At 41.1% G+C, this 25,095-nt stretch overlaps 3 protein-coding genes and 1 non-coding gene across 6 annotated transcripts; 3 read left to right on the top strand and 1 right to left on the bottom strand.

Moving 5' to 3' along the window:
* Window positions 1-421: 421 nt before the first annotated feature.
* Window positions 422-493, bottom strand: trnaq-uug (transfer RNA glutamine (anticodon UUG)). The gene has a single exon. It is a non-coding gene; the product is annotated as a tRNA-Gln (tRNA).
* A 3,300-nt stretch (window positions 494-3,793) lies between these two features.
* si:ch73-40i7.2 (FYN-binding protein 1) lies at window positions 3,794-14,607 on the top strand. Of its 3 annotated transcripts, none has more exons than XM_062556839.1 (18): window positions 3,794-4,128; window positions 6,202-6,799; window positions 7,383-7,479; window positions 8,016-8,095; window positions 8,733-8,826; window positions 9,023-9,105; window positions 9,833-9,864; window positions 10,040-10,080; window positions 10,388-10,520; window positions 11,012-11,174; window positions 11,785-11,896; window positions 12,507-12,523; window positions 12,677-12,725; window positions 13,524-13,587; window positions 13,706-13,868; window positions 13,976-14,009; window positions 14,246-14,280; window positions 14,412-14,607. In XM_062556839.1, the coding sequence occupies exons 1-18, from the start codon at window positions 4,126-4,128 to the stop codon at window positions 14,438-14,440; spliced, it is 1,827 nt and encodes a 608-aa protein (XP_062412823.1). In that variant the 5' UTR covers window positions 3,794-4,125; the 3' UTR covers window positions 14,441-14,607. The 3 variants fall into 3 exon arrangements, with proteins under 3 accessions (XP_062412823.1, XP_062412822.1, XP_062412821.1); XM_062556838.1 differs by having other exon boundaries at window positions 10,385-10,520; window positions 12,510-12,523; XM_062556837.1 differs by having other exon boundaries at window positions 10,385-10,520.
* A 314-nt stretch (window positions 14,608-14,921) lies between these two features.
* Window positions 14,922-17,236, top strand: pex11g (peroxisomal biogenesis factor 11 gamma). Its single transcript, XM_062555864.1, has 5 exons — window positions 14,922-15,225; window positions 15,316-15,504; window positions 16,461-16,639; window positions 16,800-16,871; window positions 16,989-17,236. The coding sequence occupies exons 1-5, from the start codon at window positions 15,163-15,165 to the stop codon at window positions 17,215-17,217; spliced, it is 732 nt and encodes a 243-aa protein (XP_062411848.1). The 5' UTR covers window positions 14,922-15,162; the 3' UTR covers window positions 17,218-17,236.
* A 604-nt stretch (window positions 17,237-17,840) lies between these two features.
* Window positions 17,841-24,323, top strand: si:ch73-40i7.5 (amyloid-beta A4 precursor protein-binding family A member 3). The gene is made up of 11 exons (XM_062556259.1): window positions 17,841-17,927; window positions 18,519-19,816; window positions 20,052-20,082; window positions 20,230-20,375; window positions 20,523-20,609; window positions 20,834-21,016; window positions 22,149-22,313; window positions 22,517-22,729; window positions 22,865-22,984; window positions 23,191-23,331; window positions 23,496-24,323. Exons 2-11 carry the CDS (start codon window positions 18,653-18,655, stop codon window positions 23,565-23,567), a joined length of 2,322 nt encoding a protein of 773 aa, XP_062412243.1. The 5' UTR covers window positions 17,841-17,927; window positions 18,519-18,652; the 3' UTR covers window positions 23,568-24,323.
* Window positions 24,324-25,095: the final 772 nt, after the last annotated feature.

Genomic DNA, 25,095 nt, shown 5'->3' with positions numbered 1-25,095 from the left:
CCTTGACTCACATCAGTCAGACCTTTCCCATTGCTCCCACTGAACTCCTTCTTGATAAAATCACACCACATTATGTGGAGAGTACTGACTCCTTGTGGAGAAACATAGGAACGACATACAGTATAGACTGCTAAACACTTTGGAACAAGTAGATGAGTGTTCCTTACCGGTAGGTCAAATGTACAAATGGGCTTGCTTGACTTTAAAACATGAAAGGGAATTTGGCCTGCTAAATTTTGGCAGTGGCCTTCTGGAAGAGCTGGATTAAGGGTTGTCCTCACAACAGACAATATAATTCGGGATGGCCAGCTTTCTTTCCCCAGGTTGGATTAAATAGCCTATCTGATTCGAATAAACACAGAGTCAAAAACCGTCGCTTCTTGTTTGCCTGCCACTACATTTTGTCATTGCGAGAAAAGGAAGGTTCTACCGAGATTTGAACTCGGATCGCTGGATTCAAAGTCCAGAGTGCTAACCATTACACCATAGAACCAGCTGATTCGATGACGTTGCACCGCAGCTATATATACGTACCTACTCACGTCACGACCATTGCATTTTCCTGCTTTCCGTTTTCACCTTATGTGCGTCTTCAGAACAAAGACATCCCAAAGATGTACTGACTAGGGGTACGTTCGTAAAGTGCCACTCCGATTCGTGAAATCGGAATTATCGTGCGTTTACAGCGTCACATTCTTGGAGCGTAGGCCTACCAGCTATATGTCAGATTGAATTTACGAACGCACCCCTAGATCATGTAGGTAGGCTATACTTGCCGCTTTGGGATGATGCGTCAACACTGCCGCCATCATGGCACGGGGATCTGACGCTCTAAACTAGATCTCCCGAGCAATGTTACCGATAAGCGGTGATTTCCAGCGATAGAAAATCTTAGCGACGAGCGACATTTGGCGACTTCTCACAATAACGTCAAACTTGCAGAAACGTATTAATTCTCATGTTTTTTAATTTGTGAATTAAAATAGGCTACGTCGCGTTCGCCAAAGGCGATAGGCCTAGCCTACCCCATGATTATAATGAATGACTGGCCTATGTGTATCACACCATTATTCTATATTAGCCTAGTCTAACAGCAACTTCTGGTGAGATTACAACCTGAGTCAATGAGATGAGAGGTAACCTCAACCAGACCTCGTCCCATATACAGGTAGAGAAAGCCTGCTTACTTCCATTGTATCGAACCTGGTTGCAGTTCATCAATAGTTCCATAGGGGCGGTCGCGAGCTCACGCAAATTACAGTAGGCCTAATTGGAGTCTAGATGTGGCTAGACTGGTAAATGCCTTTTTATTACAGTTTTTTCCAATTGCTAACACACTAAAATCAGATTCATAGCACAATTATTCAAACCGACACACAGAGAGCAACACATCCTCTCAAGTCTCCAAATGTCTAAATACATTTTCAGCTTTACACACATTTTGCAATTCAAAATGGCACTTTTTGCATGCACTGAACATGGTTCTCTGCGTAAGACACAAAAATCGGACAAGTAACATGTTTACAGTTTCAAAACAATGGCATCCAAGATAACACACATGTGTGCTAATTGATCAATACGTGTGCCACCTAGCCAAACACCTCAATGCTTACTGTAATTTACCACTTCAATCAGGAAGTAAGCACTATGAAAAGACCACATCAGGTAAGGTGCAGGCAAGGCAACTTTATATAGCAATTTTGTCCAGCAGGGCAACCCAATGTGCTTCACAAAGATAAAAACAATACAGTAAAACCATAAAAAAAACGAGCACCTTTTTTTACAACAAAAATGAAAAACATTGCAGAGAGAGAAGAGGATGAGGGAGAGTAATTAGAGGGGAAGGGAGAGTCCAATGTAAATACACTTGCTGTGCATATGTTGCACTGACTTGTTTGAAGTCAGTATAAAAAAGTATACAGCATGCATCTGTATCTGCAAATATGTGAACGTAAAGAAATGTAAAAACAATTTTAACTATTTTAGTATTATGGCAAAGCATACTAAATATAATTGTTTTTCATTTTTACCAACAGTGTGTAGTTGGTTAGACAACAATCTGGTGAATGAATGAAGTGTGTGCCATGTGGTGCAAAAGTTTGATTTTGATAATGCTGTGTGTTTTGGTTGTAGTGCTTCATTTTGCTAGGTAGATTGAGGTATGGGGGGGGGGGGGGGGGTGAGTTTTCAAAATTGTGTTTTAACAATTGGAAAAAACTGTATTGTCAAAAGCTTAAGTTTCTCTGGGATCAATCGTGTCTGTTTTTTGTATGATGTGTGTGATTTGTATAATAGGGTTCACTGCAGGAGAGAGAAAGGCTGGCAACAACTTGTAGGCCTATTATGTGAGTGAGAGTGAAAGTGTATAAATGCCAAATCATACCACCCCTCTACCAGACTGACCGATTGAGGAGTGTAAATCACTACACTATATTCACTATACACTTTCAGGCCTATCCTGGCACGGATCTGTTTACAACTACGGGTCATCCTACAGTTAAAAACATTTTACCATTAGGCTAAGGCTTTTCTACATAAAGTGGTCCTACAGACAAATCTTTCTGCAGGTAATAGGCTTTTGCGCCATCTTGTGGACCAGAAGTGTCTCATACATTTGTGTGTCTCATGATTTGTAGCCTAACCTAACTGTAAAACTGATTTGTGACCATTGTCAACAATTTAATCAAACAATTTTCAATATTATAGGCCTATGTCCTAGTCTGGCTATCACCATACTAAGCTCAATCTTTTAAGATTGAACATTAGTCTGGGGAGTTTGCATTTTGTTTCTGCCTTCAACCGATCAGGGGGTCGGGTTTCCCAAAATTGTTAAGAAGCTCTTAAGTGCTGAGAACTTCTTAGGAGCGTTGTAAGAATGTTAAGAGCTCTTTCCCATTAAGAAGCTCTTAAGTCCTAAGAACTTCTTAGAAGCGTTCTTAGAACATTCTTACAACGCTCCTAAGAAGTTCTCAGCACTTAAGAGCTTCTTAACAATTTTGGGAAACCTGACCAATGTGCAAACATCTTAGAAGCCTAAACGGTATGACAGCTATCTCAAAATGTGTCCAACTTTGTCTAAGTTTTGTCTAAGACTATTTACACAAAGAAAATATTTACATCTCCCATTTGCTTTACAGCCTTTATACTACATATTCACAACATTAAATATAATCAATGTCCAGTAGCCAATATAAACTATTCCATATCATTCATAGATCTCCCATGCTATATAGAGATGCAAACTTCCTTCCAGCCTATTTAATCAGTGTATGGCAATTGTATAAATATATTCACGTACTTTCAAATTTCAAGATCAAATGTATGAATAATATGTGACCCGACATAGCTTAGGCCTATTAGCAATTCAATTCTCCTGCTTCCCTTGACACCCTCAATAAACACGGGTTGACTGGATGCAGGCTTCCTGTAACAGTCAGCTAAATTGACTGAGTGGCCTGGAGAACCATCTCATAGTATATTACAGTCTACTGTATGATCTATATCAATCTTTTTCCAAACAAATGTGGCAGAAGGCCTACATGCATTGAAATGGTTGGAGTGTCAGACAAAGCCTAGCTATATTGTGACATTGATTTGTTAAAATCAGGTCAGTACTTAGATTTCTTTACATGATTGATTATCATCCCCAAATCTACCAATCCCCAAAATACCATACGTTAAAATAGGTTTAGGCTGCTGGTTGGCTGAAGGTGCTACAGACCGAGAGTGGGCGTGGTGGTGTCCCCCCAGAAGTTGCATCTGTTTTCCGTAGGCTATCACTGTGTCCTTTTGGTAACAGTTGGAGGTCCGACAGCGCTCATCGGCTGCCAGTATCACGGATTTAGGAGCATTTCTTACACCTGCTGCCTGTCAAAGAAAAAAGACAACAGCCTTCTGACAAGAAAACCTTGGATTTTTTTCTAACCACATTGTCTTCGTTCTAAAGTGCATTTCCTGCAGCTGATATTTGCTGGTATACCATTAACTCCCCAACTTACCAAGGTCTACAACGTAGGCTACATCAGGAAGCTGAGGGTGTGAGGAGACAGTTGACGTTCAGAGCACCGTGGAGAAGGCTTCCATATCTGACAATATGGAAATCTGAAGTTATCGGCGCCTATTAAGATGGTAAGACATATTTTTATACCATCATGTGTTCATGTATTAACTTCATACTTTTTACCAATATGGGGACCAATTTGGGGAGGGAATTCGAGCTTGTCTATACTGTCTATAAAGGTAGCCTACTACTATTTTTTAACTTACCGCTATGAAACTGAGAGAGCGATATTTAGCCATGTGACCGATAGGCTCGCTGACCGATGTTGAAAATAAACCATTTTCTCTGTAGGCCCAGACATTTAGGCTATTATTATAATTATTACTAGGCCTACGTGCTGCAATAGCCTAGACGACTCTCGGACTAAAACCTCACAGACCGTTTCCAGCAGAACAGTCCTCATATTATTTTATTCTGAATCAGATCAAGTTAGGCCCATATTGTTTAATTACCCTTTAATTAGTCATTTAGTGGCAAATTTGGCTACTCTCTCTCCAACCCACTAAACTACATTTCTCCAATACATCTGGATCCTTATAATGGTCTTAATTTCTGGGTTGACAAATTGAGTATTTACTGTTGAAAAAAAAAAAAAAAGTTAGAAGTATAGATTAAATAGCCTAATGGAAAAATTGTTTTGTTTGTCGTTTAATTTACTGGCATCGATTAACATGCTGATGCTGGTATGTCCCTAGAACTTGCAGCAAGCCTGCATTCAGTGCAGTGCATTGATCTCTAGGCTAATTCTTCACAGACATGTCTTTGTATTCGGGGAGCATTTGAAGCAACCTGTTTCCTTTTGTCACTCTACAGAGCAACGCATGCCTCTGATTGGCTGCCATGTGGTTCATTTCTCTGTAGCAACCTTTTGCGCAGATAGGTGTGTGGTTGTAATCATTTCCTTTGTGTCTTGGTTGTGTCTTCATGAGTTCCATTGTTCTGTCTGCTCTGCATTGTTTCCAATACAGCCTTTTATGTTTCAGATAGGCCTTGTCATTGGCTACATATTACAACATTGGTTTAAAAAACAAATCCATAGGACCTGTCAGTCAAGGATAGTTTATTGCCTCGTTTCACACTTCACACTGTTACTAGGTGTGATTATGACCTGTATTTCAAGCTTACTTGAAATACAGTTACTGTAACTGATTGAGAAAGATGTTTCCACTTGTAGAGCTCAGGAGGTTGTTATATGTCTATTTTAGTGTTGATATGGAAGAGGAAAAAAGAGATGACATTTATATTTTCCATTTCCATTTATTTTTGATCTACCTTTCAGTAGGCCTAATTATGAAATAACAAGATTTCCCATACATCTTTGGGTTTGGTAATGACTTCCCTGTTTTCTGTTTCAGTTCTCACAATACAGAAGCATTTAAGACAGTGTCTTTGACTGCCTGAAAACTTTTTGAAAGCTTGTCACTCTGTATGGCACTAGAATTAATAATTTCTACCTTTCACCCTCTCAAAAAGATATGCATGACTCTATCGATGTCAGATGTCGATGTATGGACATCAGTACAGCGAACATGGTGACCTATTTTATTAAGGACATACACTCTACATGCCATTTTTGCAACTCATGTGGTTGGTGAGGGGGGAACCTGTGGTGCCAATAAGCATATTTTCTGGGGCCAGGGACTAGAGAGCATACCAAATAACATGTCCCTCAGTTCAGAATTTAAAGCAACTCTTCCAACAACACAGACTTGGAAGTCCTGTGTTTAATATTGGAAAGTTTCTTAGTTTTGGTTTGTGTGAGTATGTATTTCAACACATTTGTAATACATAAAGGTAATACATAAAGTTGTAAAGATGTGAATGATTCCTCGTGCTTGTTTTTACATTCAGTTTCTGACATGATGAATTTCAGGCACGTTTACCATGCAACAAAGCCTGCACTTCAGCTCTCACTCAATGTGGTTTGTTTTCTTTTTTTGCTGAAGCTTTAAAAAGTCTGACCAGGTAGCCTTGGTTTGATGAGTGTCACTGTCAAAAATAGCTGTCTCGCTTCAGTCAATGTACTGAAGCACATATGCGTAACCTGCTACTCGCAGTCCTCCTCAGAGAAGGATGTTTTTCAAATGATGTGACACATCAGTTGTCAACACTGGTATCACTGCACCTTGGTCTGTCAACAGGGGGAGAATGTTGACGTGAGGGCCCTGACGGCCAGGTTCCGCCAGACTGGGATGCATGCAACAGGAGGAGGAGGTGGCTCCCCAAGACTCCCACCTCCCCTCCTCGAGAGAGGTGCTCGTTCACCAGTGGACCCTGGGGCTAATGGAAGTGTCAGGCCCAGGTTCCCTGTCCCCCTGAACAAACCAACCCCAGGACCTATTTCTCCCTCAAACGGGCCGAGGTTTGGCCAGGCGCCGCGCGGTGTGTTCCCCAGGCCCCCGCCGAGCCATCGTCCCAACCACCAGGAGCCCTTCAGGCCCCCCATTGCGGAGGTAGACAAACCAGGATCCTTCAGAAACCCCACGGAGAAGCTGGTGAGACCAATGCCAAAACCTCAGGATTCCCCAGGCGGCAGAAGTCCCCAGACCATCCACACGACACCCCTGCTCTCGCAGAGGAGCATGTCGGCTGAGGTGGCACCCCTCTTACGGCCACTACCTGCTGTGGGATCCAGACCTAAAAAGCCCAAGCGTCCCCCCTTCGTGAACTTGGAACAATTCCGAAGGAATCCTGGCACACCTAAGGCCACTGCACGGGTCTCTGGGAGATCATTAGGGGGTAAGTGATTTGGGGCTCAGAGGCTTTCATGCGTCCTTAATGCAGTCTCGCTGTTTAATGTGTTCATTTCATTCAATTGGTTCATAATATGTTATCATTATTTAAATGCACTATCGAGATGAAGGCCATGTTTTACTGCCATGATAAAGCTTTGATGTGAAAATTAGCTTATTTTTATTTCACAAATCTGGAAATGCTGAGGTCACCTCAAGGTCGGCTGCATCTGTCAGCTTTTGCTCTTCTTTCTTCTCATTTGTAGTCTTCTTAGCGGAAGAATGAAGAATGTCTTTATTAAAGACAGTCAAACAGTGGTACTCAAATGCTGTTTTGAACGTGATTAAGACTGTGGAGCTGACCTATACAGTACTAACCCACTGATATATTCTCTATCACATGCTCAAAATCTATGCAAAGTTTGCTTTTGAAATGATGGCTGGCTTTATTTTTTATATTTTTCTGTATATGATGATGAAAAAGTCATATTTGTATTAATTTAAGCAATTCATAAATTCATGTCACATGTCCCAAACATTAATCTTGAAATATCTCCCTGGGAACAACTTTATAATGTTTTTGTCCTCAGATGACAATAGTCCAACAACATCGAGAGCAGCTGGTGTTAAAATGCCTCCACTACTCCCAAATAGGCCCAAAACCTTGGCAATGCCTGCTTCAAAGCAGTAAGTAACTCTAATCATAGTGGGGAAATGGTGGACAAGCAAAACATCCGATCATACACTATACTTCACATAAAAAATTGATAGCACACATTTGCTTATATGAATGCTTGTACATTGATTGTACTTTTTAACAAATATTGTCCATTTTTAACTACTGTAATGTTCATATTCTGTTCAAGTGGCTTTGGACAAAAGTGTCTGCTAAGTAACCACAGCCAAACCATAACATCGTCTACATAACGTTTATGAGAGCTCTCTTTTAACATAGGGCGAAGAAGACATGTTCATGGGAAGTTGAGAAAAGACTGCAGTAGGCTAATACAAAAGCAGCGTGCTGTTACAGGCAGCTGTGACTCTTTGAACCTCAGATTTTGTGTGGGTGGTTTCTGGGTATTGCCAGAAACATTTACAACAAGTGACACAATGACATTTCCTCAAGTTGGTTTTTGATCAGAGCCGAATTTTTTTTCCAAAGATGCAATTTTATAGAACTTTACAAAAAGTACTCTTCAACTGTCAATAATTTAATTTCATAGAGACATGGATGATGACCAAGACACATATGATGATATTGATGCCCTCCCTCCTCCTCCACCACCTCCAACACAGACCCACGGTGTGGCACATTATTACATTTGGCATGTAATCATTTGTTAATGTCATAATAATGTTGTTGGATTTGTTTATCGTAAAACTATAAGCAGTCAATAATTAATACATACAGTGTTGTATAGAATTAAATCAGTGTGGTTCTCAAATACAAGCCTAATTTAAAAATAATTGCTTGGCTAGCCAATTTCACTATGGGTAGTAAGGCATGTTGTCTGTTTTCTGTATGTATAGCTGGACTAAAATCAATGTCTCTAAATAGTACTAGAGGTATTCAACATTTTGTTCAAACTAACAAACTCTTTTATAGGTGTTCTGTAATGTTTCAGCCATACTGCTATTCTGTAGTAGTATGTAGTAAATGTGTTGAAGAGTATAGCCTATTCCTCGCTTGCATCTGTTACAAGATCGGTCAATGCAAATGACTGAATGAAAATGACAGCATTTTGTTCTCTTATTAGCACGCATTGTAAGAATTATTGTATTGATGTTGTTGATCACTACTGGTCATGTATATGTCACAAGGTTTGGTCACTAGACTTACTCTTATTTTAAGTGTATTGAAACGTAAAGCTCATGTTGAAATCCCTGTGACAGGAGTAGTGTTAGGAGTAGTGAACAAAACATTGTTCTCTCTTCTCTAGAGGGCTTCAGACCTTCTCCATCTAGAACAGCTGGTATAAGCAGTCCCCCCTTGATGTCTAAGCCAAGCAGCATGACAAAAGACTTGTCACGCCAGTAAGTTATGATTTGTGTTTTTTTTTTATATATCAGTTTATTCGGTTCTGAACTGAAGTTGTAATGGCCATTTTCCTGTGAAATTTGCACGGCTCCAGATTGTTTCAATACAGAAACGCATAGCTAGATCACTTATTAACAATATAGATGATATAACCTGATGGGAGTACTGACTGTCTCTCTCCCATATCCCCAGCGACCCGGATGACGAACAAGACACATATGATGACATTGATGCACTTCCTCCCCCTCCGCCCCCTCCACCTACGCAAAGTCAAGGTGCGGGGCAATTCATTACTTACATACTTCCTTATGGTACATTTAAAAGTAAATGTAATTGATAAGGCCCTGTATTATTCTTATGGTTTGATATCTGTGACAAATGTCAAAGTGAAATAGAAGCAAAGAAGTAGACAAAGCTCTGGGAATCACCTGTCATTTGAGGAAAGACACTGAGACGATGTGATAAAAAATTGTTTTCTATAACACGATTCTATGCAACAGGTTGCCATCATTGTATTCTCTCTGAAAAAGGGCATGATTTACTCAAAACAACGTCATCCAGCAACTATCAGAGATGATCTATGTTTACATAACAGGCAATAATCAGCCATTGATTGTAACTATCCTTAAAGTGTAACTCCTGCAAAGATTTACCCCAGGCTGTTGTTCTGCGTGAAATCACATCAGCTAATAAGCTGCGGAGACAGTATTCTTCGTTGATCAATCACTACAGAGCTTCCAACGGTATACGCTATAGCCCAAAACTGCAAATAGTGGATTAGTGAAGGGCGGTGAGCCAAACACTTTCCAAATAGCATTTTGTAACCAGTAATATTGTTCAAAACAGCACCAAACCTCATCAGTAGCTTGCTCAGGGTCCTACACATAAAACAAAGCACCAACAAAGTAGTTTGCAAACCCAGCGTTTATTACAGACTGTTCAGTTGTTGTTGAGTATTCTTGCTAAGCTGAAGGAGTGTTTTTTTTCTCATTTCACACTCAGACTCCTGGAATGATTCAGGTCAAGCAGATGAGGTGAGAGGTTTAAAAAAAAAGAAGAAGCAAAAACAATTCCCTGTTATTAAGCCCCATGAGCATCTGGACTGTCACAAATATGTTATTAATTATAGGATTTTGAATTGGAGTGTAATTTACTGTAAATTAAGAAATACACCTTTCCATTGTATCTCTTTGGTCTTATTTCCTGTAGTGGGATAACAGTGATGATAGTGAAATCTATGAAGAAGTCGAGTAAGTTTATGTTATTTTCATCACATTTTTGGTAGCCTTATGCTTTATGGCCATTCATCTTATACCACTATAATTACAGTATTATAATTACATTATAGTTACGATTTTTAATTACATAATTGTTAAGAAGGTAGTGTATCATCTAATAGTGAATTAACATAAGGACATCAATACATATCTATATTACAGTAGTACTGACAATACTTTCTTTACCAGCCTACCAACCAATTAGTACTGTAAATAAACTGTGTTTCGTCAATTGTTGAATCAGTAATGACCCATGAGGCGTTTGTGTTCAATGCAGCAGCCAGGAGAGCATCCCGACGCCAACTGACACAGGCAAGCATTCAAAGAAAGACATAAAACGACAAAAAGAACAGGAGAAGAAAGAGCAGAGGGAGAGAGAGAAGAGAGAGCTTGCTAACAGAAAGAAATTCAAGGTAAGGATTCCATAAATTCCTGATGCGGTCCCATATATTTCCCTCGAACTGATGTTTCTAAGACCCAATTACTCTCATTTAACAAGGCCTGGTTTTCAAAAGGTTTTCTGTCCCCATGAAGATCAGACACTGTAGCTCTGCCATGAACTGACTGAAAATAACCCCTTAAAGTGAACTTGCATTTAGATTTAGGTCACATATTTCACTTTATGGGTTCCTGTGTCAACATACAGTGTAATGGTTGTAACAAAAATGTATGTATTTAATGGTAGTATTGTTCTTCTGTACACGTTTTATACTCATACCAACACCCATAGCTCAGTCAAATAAGCACTTATTACGGTATAAGTCTCCTCTCCTCTTGATTTTATCTTTACGTGTTGCATACTGTAGTGTATTTGAATCACTTCAGCTTCATGTCATGGAAAAACAAAGTCATGTTTGTGAGAATAACGGACGATCACCACCCTCATCACACCCTCTCCCAACAGCTGACTGGAAATGAGACAGCTCTGCATATAGCCCGTGTCCGCCAAGACTGGCACGGAGGGAAGAGTGGCGATCTGAGTGTGCAGCAGGGTGAGAGTGTGGAGATCATCCGCACCGACAGCAACCCAGAGGGCAGATGGCTTGCCCGCACCATGGATGGCAGATGTGAGTGTAAACATGTGGCAGTAACAGCATCAACCAAATAATTGAAATGCATCAGAGCATGAAACTGAGGAGGGCACTAGTGGGAGTACCGTAATTTCCCTACTATTAGCCGCTTATACATTGATTTTGCTAAATTTCTTCAGCTATGAGGTTAATATACGGCCACGGGGGCAGTTAATATGGTATTAATATGGTTTTGTTTCTTTTAACTTGCATAAAACTATGTCCTGCAGCTAATACACAATGCGGCTAATACACAGGAAATTACTGTATGCCAGATGAAACTAGGTGATATGTGCTCATGTTGCAGTATGATTGTAACCCATCCAGACGAGTCACTGTTGTATACTGTAATGAAAAAGCTGAAAGAATGTACAATGTCGGTGCACTGACATGTTAATGGCAGTTATTTGAGGATAGCGATGAAGTGTGAATGGATAGTTATGTCTGTGTGTAATATGTTTTTTGCTATGTGTAAATGGAACTGCTGTGAATACTAAGACTCGGCAGTGGAGCAATAGGAAGTAAGCCGACCAAGTTGACTGTGTTGATTTTTGAGACTCAAAATGAATAAACAAATGAATGAAGTGTCCTTTGCGTCACCTGATAGACGGCTACATCAGCACCAAATGTGTGGATATGGACTACGAGGAGGTGAAACGGCGCTTTGGTAGCATGGCTAGACCCAGACCTGATCCTGGTGTCTATGATGACGTGAACAGGTAAGATTTCCCCACCACCTCCATTACCCTTACAGAAATTCCACATTTCTGACGAACAGTTACCACAAGGTCATATTTTCACATGCAAATTAGGTTTTTGACTATGTTGCAGCAAATTTGCTCTAAATGTCACATTAGATTTGTCACCAGAAGTTCACTGGAAGTTTGCCATTTCTGGCTAAGTGTGGTGGCAAATCACTGGTGAACACATGTGCCACTAGTGACAAACTTCTCATTGTTGCTAGAACTTTGCTGGAAGCAACCAACATTGGCAAACTCATTTGTTTCCCACAAATCACCCACACGTTTGCTGCAAATCTGCTGCAAATGTTTCATTTAGTCAAAGTAGTGCAAGTGCATGATGCATGATAGTATACAGTGTGTTCCTGATTAAAGATCAAGTAATAATATTTGTCTTGCATTAGTACTGATTATTTCATATATTAAAGTGACCCACATTGATTTACCAATATTGCATTTTAGTTTGTGTTAATGTATGTATAGAGCTCAAATTATTTGAACATTATTTCTGCATACTTTAAATGATTAAAGTCGGTTAAATGTCTGTACGATTTATAATGAAGTAATAAATGTTTTTCTCTCTTGTCAGCAGCATGGAAGGCTATGGTGAGTATGGATTAAACCAAAATGGGGCAGCCCATGTTAGATGTTAATAAAAAGGATATCATGAGAAATCTTTATATTATGACAGCTGTTTTTGTTTATATTTTGATTATGTTTTCTCTCTCTCTCTCTCTCTCTCTGTTTCTCTCTTCTCAGGATGTGAGGATGATAGCTTCCCACCTCCTCCTCCAGAAGTCGGGATAAGGTATAACGACTAATGTACAGTAAAATGGAAAGGCTACATGATACATCAGCGCACTGCAGTTATGACTGCTGACGTAGTGGGATACAATTGTATTTGCCTCATTTATTTAAAACATCTTTTGAATAAGCTATTCATTTTAAGCAAAGTTTGCATGTGAGTTAATGTGTGACGGATTTTAGCACTGTTTAATAGATAACTGTAGGGTGAGGAGTACTCTAAGGAATGTTTTACGAATGGAATGTCTTTTTTTCCCACACATTCATTTAGCAGACACTTTAGTGTTAGATAAGGTGATGTACTACATGTAATTTTACATTTGCATTTAGCAATTTAGCAGACACTTGTATCCAAAGCGACATACATTGCTACATACATCCAAAGCAACAACACCTTAGACAACTTACAGTAGGTAACAATTAATACTACAACAATAAATATTACTACCAGAGGATTGGGAGTGCAGAAGTTTAAGTACTAGTCACAGTGTAGTTAAAAGAGATAGTTGTAGACAAAGGAGGCGGTAGAAGTAGTGGGTGAGGAAAGTGCATGTGAGGAAAAAGAAAGTGTACTGTATGCTAGAGGTGTGCTGAGTTGTTAAAAGTGTTAAAAGGAGAGGAAGTCATCTCAGAGGTGTTGGGTCATCAAGTGTATATGTGTGTGTGTACAAATGTGTACCTGTACATATGTATGTTTTTATGGTAATTCTCTCATTCCATTTTTATGGTAATTCTTTTTGTCCATGAAAAGGAAAAAAAATTGACCTTCTGTCTTTTTTATTTATTTATTTATTTATTTTAGCCCAGATCCCAAACTTTTAAAGAAGATGGAAAAAGAGGAGAGAGAGTTCAGGAAAAAATTCAAGGTATATTTGATATATTTGTGACCTTGCATTTGCATAGATATTGAACATCCGTTACATAAGCCTTACATAAATTCATTGATCACATACCTAAAGAGCTGAAAGAACAATTATTTTTCAGTTTGAAGGGCCAATACAAGTTCTTAGGTACATGAGGGTGGATCCCAATGCGAACATTAAGAAAGCTAGTGGAAAAGACTTAAGCGTGGGTCGGGGAGATCTTCTGGACATCATTCAGTTCATCGGTGATAAAAAAGCACTGTGTCGAAATGCACAGGGAAAATGTAAGTGTAAACACTGCCCTCTGTTGCATAGTCACAACACCTACAGTAGTTCAATTGCAATCTGGAGCACTGCATCACTTCTGAAATTTGTTCTCCTTCTCATATAGATGGATATGTACCCATGATCTACCTGCTGACAGAGTATGTTTTTACAATGAGAGATAAGGATTTTTTATTGTTAATATAACAGAATTAAATGTGTAATAACCTACAGATATACACACGTGTTATGTACAATTATTATAATAATGATTATTACGACTACTACTATTATTATGTTATTGTTATTACTATTATTATTATTATTATCATCATCATCATCATCATCATCATTGATGTTGTGTTATTAATATTCTTTTTAATCTTTTTGTTTTCAGAGAAGGGGAAATATATGATGACATAGATCACGCAGGTGAGATGTTCACTATTAGTTCCATACATTTCCCTTTATATTATTCAATAATTATGCATCGGAGACCATTTGCTTTACTAAAAACTTGCTGCAAGGTTTTATACTATTTCTCTTTTTTGTTAATTTCTCAGATGTCTACGACAACGATAACAACATGTGAAGAAGTCAGTGCCAGACAGCAGTATTGAAAATTACATGGATCATTATAGTAGGACACAAGACATGATGGATTTAATATCAAGGGTGGAAACTACTTTGTGTTTGTTTGTTTTTTTTTTATTCCTGAGACTTTATTGTAATTATGAAAAATAAATGTGTATGCCTGTCGTTGTGAGTCACTATTTCTTTTTATCATGCAAATGCAATTCAGGCTTAGGCCTATAGGCCTGTCATGACACTACTGCAATGTGAGGATAATCCAGTTAGTAGGCCTAAAAGTAATTTCAAAGCCCTCAGGAAATTCACATGTCCTGTGTAGGCGGCATATGGATAGAGTAAGAACGGAGTCTGTTTGTCCATTTCTTTTAGGTCTATGGTAAGAACAGGCTTTTGATTGTAGAGTGTCTGCCATCAGGGGGATGACGAATAGGTAATCTACTATTTTTGCCTGGGAAGGAGTACTCCTACGGCTACTTCCTGACCAGAGTAAAGTTCAGTTGTTTGGTTTCTGACTGGTTAGGTATTTGTTAGGTCTGTCTGAGAAAGAGTTGAAAAAAGAGCTGACAGGCATGACGTGTGGTATGTTGTACTGCATGGACCTGCACTTCTGAGGACACGAAAGCCCATTTCTTCACATAGATAGATTTCTTCACAGGTGAAGACATAGGTTAGGCTAATAACGTTACTATTACTGTGAATGAACGTAATCGAGCACAGGGCATTATGCAGGAATCAATCGGATCGATTGTGAATTTACTAGAATCATACAGAGGAAGAGACAAGGTGGTAAGTGCACCTTGTGTTTCATTGATGCTACGATATTTCATGTCACGCTACCATGTGTGTTAATCGCTCTTCAATGGTCCTTGGCGTCAGGTCCGAACGCTTTGCTATGGCTCTCAGCTGGTCGGAGGCGTTCTCTCCCAGAAGACTGCAGGGTCGTCTGAAGTCGGGAAGAGTCTTATGTTGTTTTCAGCACAGCTGAGCCACTGCAGAACTGTCCTGAGACTTTTCGATGACCTCTCCATGGTTGCCTACTCGAGGAATTATGGATTAGGAAACAGGGTAGGCCTATGGAATTTTAGTTTCAACACTGTGATATTGGGTTCATCTCAGGTGAAATTGGCTCACCTTACAATTACTCAGTTGGGAATGGTTTGTGGTGCTTTATTGCATGCTTTATGAAAGAATGGATTTAAACAATATTTACACACACCTTTTTACTTAAAGTGAAGCAATCAGCAAAAAAAACATTTTCTTTTTATGTATGTAACTTTGGACCAACATGTAGTATTGGTGAAAAAAACATGTAGCTAGGCCTATTTCTGATTTGGTCAATCATGTATGTAGGTACTCATTAAATAACAACATACCAAGAAGAATTGGCACTGACAAAACAAACCAGATACTATCTGTGGTCATTTTCATGGAGGTTTGCAACAAAAGAAACTAAATTTTACCAAATTAATTTTCCGTTTTTATGCTTTAAAATCACTCAGTGGCTCTGAAAGAGCTTGTCATCATTCAAAACATTGCCATAGTACTGCCATATGCACGCAGAGTTACTTGCTCAGCCCCCTGTGAATAGTTCGGTGAATGCAGTACAAAGGTGCTCGGGAGAAAGAATGACCCACCCTGAGTTGCAACAGCATACATCACCACACACAATCCTGTGACGGGCCTGTAGGCCTTTGCCAATGCTTTTCCCAGTGTCTTTGACCACCACAGCAGGAAAATAAAAGGTGGCCGGCAGAGCCGAGGATAGTGAGGTCAAGCCCTGTCAACCCTGAGTGCTGTCCCTCACCCCATATCCCTTCGCCACCTCACTTTCAGCAGTAGTGACGACCAATTTGGGCCTATACTTGCACACACAAACACACACACACATACACACATATACATATGCGCGCGCACACACACACATGGGACCCAGATCAGACCCGCCAGCAGGTTCCATGAAGTTAGTGATAAATTACACATTACACCTTCATCTCACATCTCACCATGTGCCTTTTGTGTAGGAGGATGACAGTATAGTCCGATGTGTGTCAGTGCTTACCAATGTTGCGGATCAGCTGTACTACCCATGTGAACACATTGCCTGGGCTGCAGATGCAGAGTTGGTCAAGGTCAAGTCAGACAAATGGTGGACTCTGAGTACATTACTCTGGGCCTCATCCTTGCTGCTGGGAGCTCTCAGGTAACCCATGGTTGCAGGTGCCATCTTAAAGATCTTTATTGTGACATTTCTAGTCACACTTACTTAAGACACACTCACACTTCATTTTCTTGCCAAAGACATTTGTTGTCTGTTCAAAAATTATAGTGTTATTCTAACAGTATGTATGTTCCTTGATTAGATCAATTCGAGTCATCTTTCTGCTTAGGAGAAAGCTGCGTAAAAGCCGAAGAACAGCACAGGAAAATGTCAGGTAATGTGCATCTCTTATTAACTATTATTGTTGTATTTTCACTAATTGTAATCAATTGCCTATTTAAGCCAATGCAATGACGTCTTGTCATTATAATTTGTGTTTTTGTGTCTGTAGTGAAAGACTGGCCATGCAGAGAGAGTGTCAACAACAAATCAAGATGGAGTTCCTGGGTATTCTCAGCTGTCTGGCAGATCTTAGCAATGCCATTCACTGGATGCCCCCTGGTATTCTCTGGGCAGGACGCTTCCCCAAATGGCTTGTGGGACTGATGGGCACAGTCTCATCTTTCATTGGCTTGTATCAGATGGGCTCAAGTGATAGTGAGCATGAAGCGACCTCTTGATCATATAAATAACTTTCACTGAGATGCCTTTTTGAGATGTAAAAAGACTTGTAAATTGTACTTATTAATTGTCTGTAGATTATTGTAAATTGAACAGTAACCTAATGCCTGTTGAATGTAACCTCTGCATCTTAATTGTGTTAGTTTGTCTGAAATTGCATCAATGAGGAGTCCTAAAGTTAAGACTTAAGAAGATTTAAGCCGTTAGATTATTTGTGAATATGGGCTCTGGTCATGAGGATTTCACTGCTAATGTAATTGCTCTGTCCCTATCAAGTAATTTGATAGAAAAGTTTAATGGCCAGCTGAAGGGACAGTCTGGCGACAGTGGGATGTTTTCCTACATCGGTTTGTATTTGTAATCTAGGCCTTGACTGTTTATTACTGACATTGAATAAAGACACAATAAAGTGTTATTTAGAATGAGAAGCTTATCGGTTCTTCTTAAACCTTGTTTTTTTTTCACACTAATAGAATGGAGCAAAATAAATGGGTACAAAACCAACCGTGTCAGTCAGTCATCAGTCATTTTTACTGAGGCTACCTGTGTTATGATTGACACATCTTGTTTATGTTTTCGATGTATCGATTAGTCAGGGCTTGCTCCTATCTGTAGCGCATGCGCAATTCGTTGTCTCGTCACAATGTAGACCAAGATCGCCGAAAGAAACAGTTACAAGTGTAAAAGATGAGTACATTCCAGCACATAGGTGGGTGTTTTTTCGACTGTAGTTTGCCTCTTAATCTCAGAATTAGAGTAGTTCCTAGTGGTTCGTGCGTTGTGATAACATATGATCGAAGGCATTGGTGAAAACTCAAACATTTCTCATTAGCAAACCCAAGCTGTGTAACTTTTCCACCACTGAGTTGTAAAATTCATGTTATGTTTTGCATGGAGGCAATGCATGAATAAACCGTTTTAGATCGATCGAATGTCGAGAGAGGGTTGAGCATTGACTGATCAAACCTCTGTTCATTTAAGGATACCATATAATGGTTGTCGACAGTGGATACTCCAGCGTAGTCTGGTGGTGTTAAGGGGAAACAACCTTTGTTAAGACAGCCGAACCTTGATCTTACATGTTGTATAGCCAGATCATTAGAGACACGTTGCGATTGCATACTGCCTGTTATCCATTTTGCTCCTTTGAGTAAAACAATCTTAGTTCCGCAATACAGAAACACAGCAGAGAGGCTACACATGTTGCAATATTAGCTATGAATTAGTGTAACGGTTGTCCATTCGTAGCCTATCGACTAATGTTGTTCTTTTGTTGGTTACACTCATTGCTTTTCTTTAGGTAAAAATTGCTGTCAGCCAAGGGTGTTGTATCTTGGAAAGGTCAGAATCTCTCAATCCCATGGAAGGAACCTTGCTTGGGAGTGTTAGAAGACTCACTCATAGACTGTATCTGCCCTTGCATCACTGCTGAGGATGGCAGAAGAGGCAGGCGCCACGCTAATGAATGGGGAGGAGGGGAAACATAGGGATTTGCTCCAAGCAGAAGTGCAGGCCCTCATGATGAATGTGCCTCCTGCATCCAAAAACAATGAGGCTAACATCCCTCTCCATGATAGTCCTGCTCCCTCACAATCAGAAGAAATAGTGAGTCAACCGAATTCAGGTTTGGTGGATGTTGATCACAGCAGCACAAATCCAGCCCAGGAGAATAGTAGGAAAGCAGATCTGGAAGATCTGGACTCCTTTAGCCTGATTGAACCCCCTCCGTTGGACTGGAGGTCCGACTCCTCGAGTGAAGCAGGGTGCATTGGAGAAGCTGACAGCGAGGGCTTCATTCAGACAGACTCAATTGATATTCCTGAGGATGCGGCGAGCGAGGATGGATCCCAATTGGCCGCATCTGTTCCTGAAGCCCCGTTGCTCCCATGTCAGGTGGATGTAGGGAATCATAATGTGGGACAGGCATTTGAACAAAGTGAAGAGCAGCTGCTACAGAATGAGGTGTTAAAGGGACAAACAGTTGAGCAAGAGGTGGAGGAGGAGGAGGAGGAGGAGCAACAGCAGGAGAAGAAGAACGAAGACCAGGAGGGCCCAGCGAATGAGCAGTGTGGTCCTCCTGACGTCGACCACTCCCGCATTCACACCCTGCTGTCTCACCTCCAGCTCGTCAGTCCATCCCCTGCCCCCGACAGCCCCAGCCCAGAGCCACCTCAGGCCACCCTCCTGGACTTCACCGACCCGACACCTTACGACACACTGTCCAGCCCGGGTCCTGTCGATGTGCCGCAAGCCCAGGGCACTGCTGCTTCCGGACTGCTTTTCACCGAGAGTCACCAGAAGGACCTGCTGGGGCTCCTGGAGGGACCCAGCTCTGCGGAGGAAAGGCCCCAGCTCAGCCCGCCGTGCCTCAGCTACGGGCACCTCAGTGCTGGCGTGGACGCCGTGGTCTCCGTCTCCTACAGCCACGAGGATGCTGAGAGGTACTGGGACGGCTCACATGGTGGACACAATGAACCGGAGGATGAGACCCATGCGTTGGATTACTCAGGGGAAGATTCAGGCTTGCTGTGGCAAAGGAGGGCAGAGCCACCTGCTGAAGAGGAGGGAGAGGAGCTTGCTGCCAGTGGTTCAGATATGGTGAGTGAGGGGCAAATGTTCCTGTTTTTACCGGGTCTGTCATGAAAATATCCTTGATTCAGCAAAGCAGTTCATATTGAATAAGAATTGTGTTTTTTTTTTTTTATGTTTTTAAGTCCTAAAATAGCAACTTTTTGAGGACCTATTCCAAAGTAAGTGTATCGAAGAGCTGTGCAGTTGGTAGGCTCTGTGTTTAATTGCCATCACATGTGATTCTATCCTTTGTTCTCTGTAGGAAGCTGAGGCCCGGCCTGCCTATAAAGATGGTGAGATAGCTGAACACACACTGACGAGATAATGCATGTTCCAAAATATTCCACATAATCATGTTTGTACTAGCAAACAATGCATCATCAACAATGCACTCAGGGTTGAATGGTCATCATCACTCTCTCTGTCTCATGCTGTTGTAGTGCCTGGTCCCTGTGACCCAGATGATCTGCTGGATGGGGTCATATTCGGCGCCAAGTACCTGGGCTCCACACAGCTAAAGTCGGACAAGAACCCCTCGACCAGCGCCCGCATGGCTCAGGCCCAGGAGGCTGTGGACAGGATCAAGGTCTGAAGCACAAGAAGCCGTTATTTATACTGTAGTAGTCAGTGTCAAGCTGTACCTACAAGGGGAAGTCTGCTATCAGTAAGCAGTTCTGTTTTTAGTGTGTGCTTGTTTGCATGTCCAAACGTGTGGTTGTGCATTGTTTGGCAGGCTCCTGAGGGTGAGTCTCAGCCTATGACAGAAGTGGATCTCTTCATCTCTACACAGCGAATAAAAGTTCTCAATGCTGATACACAGGTGGGTTGCATGCACATTCTAGTCTTTTTTTTTTATTGCTATTCAGATTTGACTGCTCTGGTATTAAGAGTGCGTATTCAAAAAGTTGTCAAATTTCACATCAGACTTTGAAAGCTTTGTTTTGCATTTGCGCTACGCTTCACATAATTCATTTTTGTTGTCACAAGAAAACCGAGTGATCTGAGCACTGGAGACTCAAATATCCCTGTTGTCACTTCTCATAGGAGGCCATGATGGACCACTCCCTGCAGATGATCTCTTACATCGCCGACATCGGAAACATTGTGGTGCTGATGGCGCGTAGGAAGCCTGCTGGCCGGAAGGGTTCGGACGGGGGTCAGGCGGCCAACCCCGCAGCCGCTCCGAAGAAGTGTTGGATGCTGTGTCACGTCTTCATCTCTGATGACGTGAGTGGCAGGGCAGTGATGTCCACAAGTAGGGAGAGTTGACCAAGCACTCATGACGTGATAAATTAATATTGTATACAGCATGCACTCAGAGGTGGATGCAAAGAAAAGCCTTACTCAGTCTGCTAAATATCAATGCAGGATTAATACATTACACTCTTAAACGGGTGATCACACTGGAAATAACGAAGCAGCAGTGGTAAGCCTAACGCAATGCTCAGACCATATCTCGTTCCTAAGTAACACAAACAGTTTACCTAAGCTGGCAATTGAATACTCCCGCGTTGCGCTTTGAAAGGTGAACCAAATTCAACACTCGGCTTGTTCAACAGCTAGCACTGCCACCATTCCGCTGCCAAACCATAGAAAACAATAGGAAACCTGCCGCCTGTCGCTTACCACAGGCCAGTGTGATCCCTTCCTTACTCTGAGTGATTCCAGGAAGAAGGATCTTGTTCATAAATCATGACTGCAAGTGTACCCTTTTGCCAGCTGTGGTGCTTCCCATGCATTTCATTTGAATTCCCCATTACAGTGTTTCCTTGGCCTAGGGCAACTGGTGACTATGTTGACTTAACTCATTGAATAATAATGGAGGGCCTGAGGGCAATACCCAGTTTTTCATATTCTGAAACTGATCTATGAGTGAGATGACTCCATTTGGGCTGATGAGGAAGTAGTCAGTGTTTACCATGATCTTGAACACATCATTTCTTGCATAACTCTCATGTTCCCTCTCTTGAGAACACCAGGGTGACTTTTTCACTGATGGACAAGTTTGAAAAGGGTGAAGACAACCCATTATCTCTTCTTTCAGAGGCAGGCTGTAGATTCTTTTGAGGCACAAATGGAGTTTGATTGTCAGTATGGCAAATACAGGAATTCCTGATGAAGAATGCACACCATTTCAAGATGGTGTCTCTCATTCAATATCAAGATAGTGAGGCCGGTTTGCTGTAACTGTGTGGCAAAGTTGTGTCACTGGAAATGACTTTGTATTTTAACCCAATTCAGTCATATTCACAGTGTTGCATAATGCCATTATACCAGCTCTCAGGGTGTGGATCAACATTTCTATGCTCAGGCTATATAATTACAACATAACATGACAATCATTTCCTGCCCTCCTCAGGCTCAGGTCATTGCACAGGCCATTGGCCAAGCATTTGCTGTGGCTTACCAGCAGTTCATGCAGACAAATGGCATCAAGCCGGATGAGTACGATGACTTCCTCAGCACTCAGGAGCTGTACAACGGAGACCTGGTCCACTTTTCCTGCTCGGAGAATATTAGAGAGGTACTGTGGTTGTACTTATGATCCCCTGTTGTGGGAGAAATACCCATAAAAAGACATGCCATCTGCTTAAGATAACAATGTCATACCACATGTATAGATTAACAAAGCAATGTCCTATTCATTTATACATATTTATCAGATATTTTCACTTCATCAATAAATCATATTGCCCTCCTCCACCTGGGGTTTTGCGGCCTGGTTAGGTGTGCATTCGTAAGGCGATCGGGGAGATCCTGGGCCTGGCCGTGGTGGAGTCAGGCTGGGGCTCCATCCTGCCCACAGTGGTGGTGGCCAATCTGCTGCACGGCGGACCGGCCGAGCGCAGCGGCGAGCTCAGCATCGGAGACCGCATCATGTCGGTCAACGGCACGAGCCTCGTGGGCCTTCCTATTACGACCTGCCACACCATCATACGGGTATGGATCTCAGCTGTTCGCTGAGTATTATTGCCAAGAATCATGACCATATCATGTCTGCCTGCCAGCATGATATGAATGCTTACTCTAATTTTCCACTAATACCCCTGACTTACTTTCTTGTTTGTGCTCAAGGATCTGAAAAACCAAGCTCAAGTGAAGCTCAGCATAGTCCACTGCCCGCCTGTCACCATGGCGATTATAAAGCGTCCAGATCCGAAGTACCAGCTGGGCTTCAGTGTAGAGGATGGCATTGTGAGTTTCTTGTCCTTCCATTCCAATTTGTGTATAATTCCTCTATATTTTGCATACTGATAATAACACCCTAATATCACCCAGATGATAATACACACCAATAAATGAAAGGCAAAAAAGTTGCAGATTCTGTTGCAGATTCTTTGAACGGGATACATACAGAATAGTTCAATATATATTGCCTGAATGCATGAATGTTATTTCAGATCTGTAGTTTGATGCGAGGCGGGATTGCTGAGAGGGGAGGCATCCGAGTTGGTCACAGAATCATCGAGATCAACGGGCAAAGTGTTGTGGCTACACCCCATGACAAGATCATCCACATCCTTACAAATGCTGTCGGAGAGGTGGGAGTAGTACAAGTACATAAATAGCAATTGTGTGTCTGTGTCTGTGTCTGTGTCTGTGTCTGTGTCTGTCTGTGTCTGTGTCTGTGTCTGTGTCTGTGTCTGTGTCTGTGTCTGTGTGTGGTGTTAGCAGTACATTAACTCTCGTTTGTCTTCAAAAACAGATTCATCTGAAGACTATGCCAGCATCTACTTACCGTCTGCTGACTGGACAGGAGCAGCCTGTGTTTCTTTGAGAGAGAAAAAAGAAGAGAGAGAGTGTGTGTGTGTGAGAGAGAGTGACAGTGAAATGGACTCCACTCTTACAAGCGATAATGGGAAACAAAGATGTCCTTCTGAGCACTGTTCAGCTGGCAGTGTCTCAGTCATCTGCTGGATCTGCTCCCCGATAGTGAACTTGAGACTGTTGCTTGTGCATTCATGAACCACTTCACGTGCATAGAGTGCCACTGTATAGCAGTATTTTTGACAAGTACCAACAAAGTCCATAGTAGTTTACATGAGGAAAGAAAATATTTTAATACAGATTTTTTTTTAGATGTATCTGTACTGAATTAGATTAATGCAAAAGGGCTTATTTATTTTTATGCATAGAACTTAACTCACTCACCGCATGCACTCTTGGCGTGTATTTTGACTTCCTTGTTGCTCTGTAGAGAGTAAGTTATGCCTACGGTCTATGCAATTTAAGACAAGCCTTATTTTTGGAATGCAATGTTGTTATTGTATTTCACTTTGTCGTATACATCAAGACATCTGTCCTCCAATATTCCACCATCACTGTGCCCTCTGTTAGTATAGACATGGAATAACAGCGTTCTCAGTCTTGAATAAGGTTTTGCTGCTCACAAGTGCTCGTAATGTTCTCCTTAACCCAATGTCAGTGCCTGTATGAGAAAAATACATCTTTTTGTCCGAACACTTAAGGATTTGAGCGCAAATAGTAATATATCTTTTAATAACTGGTGACTATTAAAATGAACCCTATCATCTTTGTTGAGTTGTTCACTTGGGGAAAGACTGTTTCCCAACCAACTTCTTCCTTCAATTCCCAATCCAATGCTCACTTGTTATTTATTATAAAGGATCAATAACTCTTTTGTGAAATATGGTGGTCCAACAAGGACTCTTTAGAGGAAAGGTTTATTTACATTAGTGAAGACTTTTACCCTTAATGATGTGGACTCACCAGTTTGAAAAATGAAATGAAGTTTAGTTATAAGATTTGTACAGTTGTTATGGTAGTGTATAACTCTTCTTCTCTGAAGTTCTTTAATACCTTAATACCCTCTCTAGTGTTCCAGAACAGTTGTTGTAGCCCTGTAATAGGCCTACCCCTATAGCATGTCCCAAAATAGGCTAGATTCCTATGTCTAGCAGTCCTATAAAATAATGATAAAAATAAATAATATTTAATCCAACAATAGGGCACTGTAGGAATCTCTCTAAAGTGTGAGACGCTCATCAGTTGAGGAGGATGGGAAATATTTTTCGTTCCTCTAAAAATCAAGTTGCTGGCGAATGAATGAGTCACGATCAGAGTTTATTCATTTGCTTTAAAAGTAGCTGCGGAATCCGTGAATTTATAAGTAATTTGGATGATGAGGTCCATCGCTTTAAATAATTCTCAGTCAGTCTCCTCCCGACCTGCCTTCCTGCTCCGAACCGCAGGAATGTGTGTGACCTCATTCACATGGGCCTTGCATAGTTCTTTTGACTTGTGCTACTGGTGCCAGTTTAACATAGTTGTCCAACTATGGCCTA

The sequence above is a fragment of the Sardina pilchardus genome, chromosome 15 (assembly GCF_963854185.1).
Source record: "Sardina pilchardus chromosome 15, fSarPil1.1, whole genome shotgun sequence".
NCBI classification, from domain to species: Eukaryota; Metazoa; Chordata; class Actinopteri; order Clupeiformes; family Clupeidae; genus Sardina; species Sardina pilchardus.
Note: the sequence above shows the minus strand (reverse complement) of the source record. Positions and strands in the feature narration are given on the sequence as shown.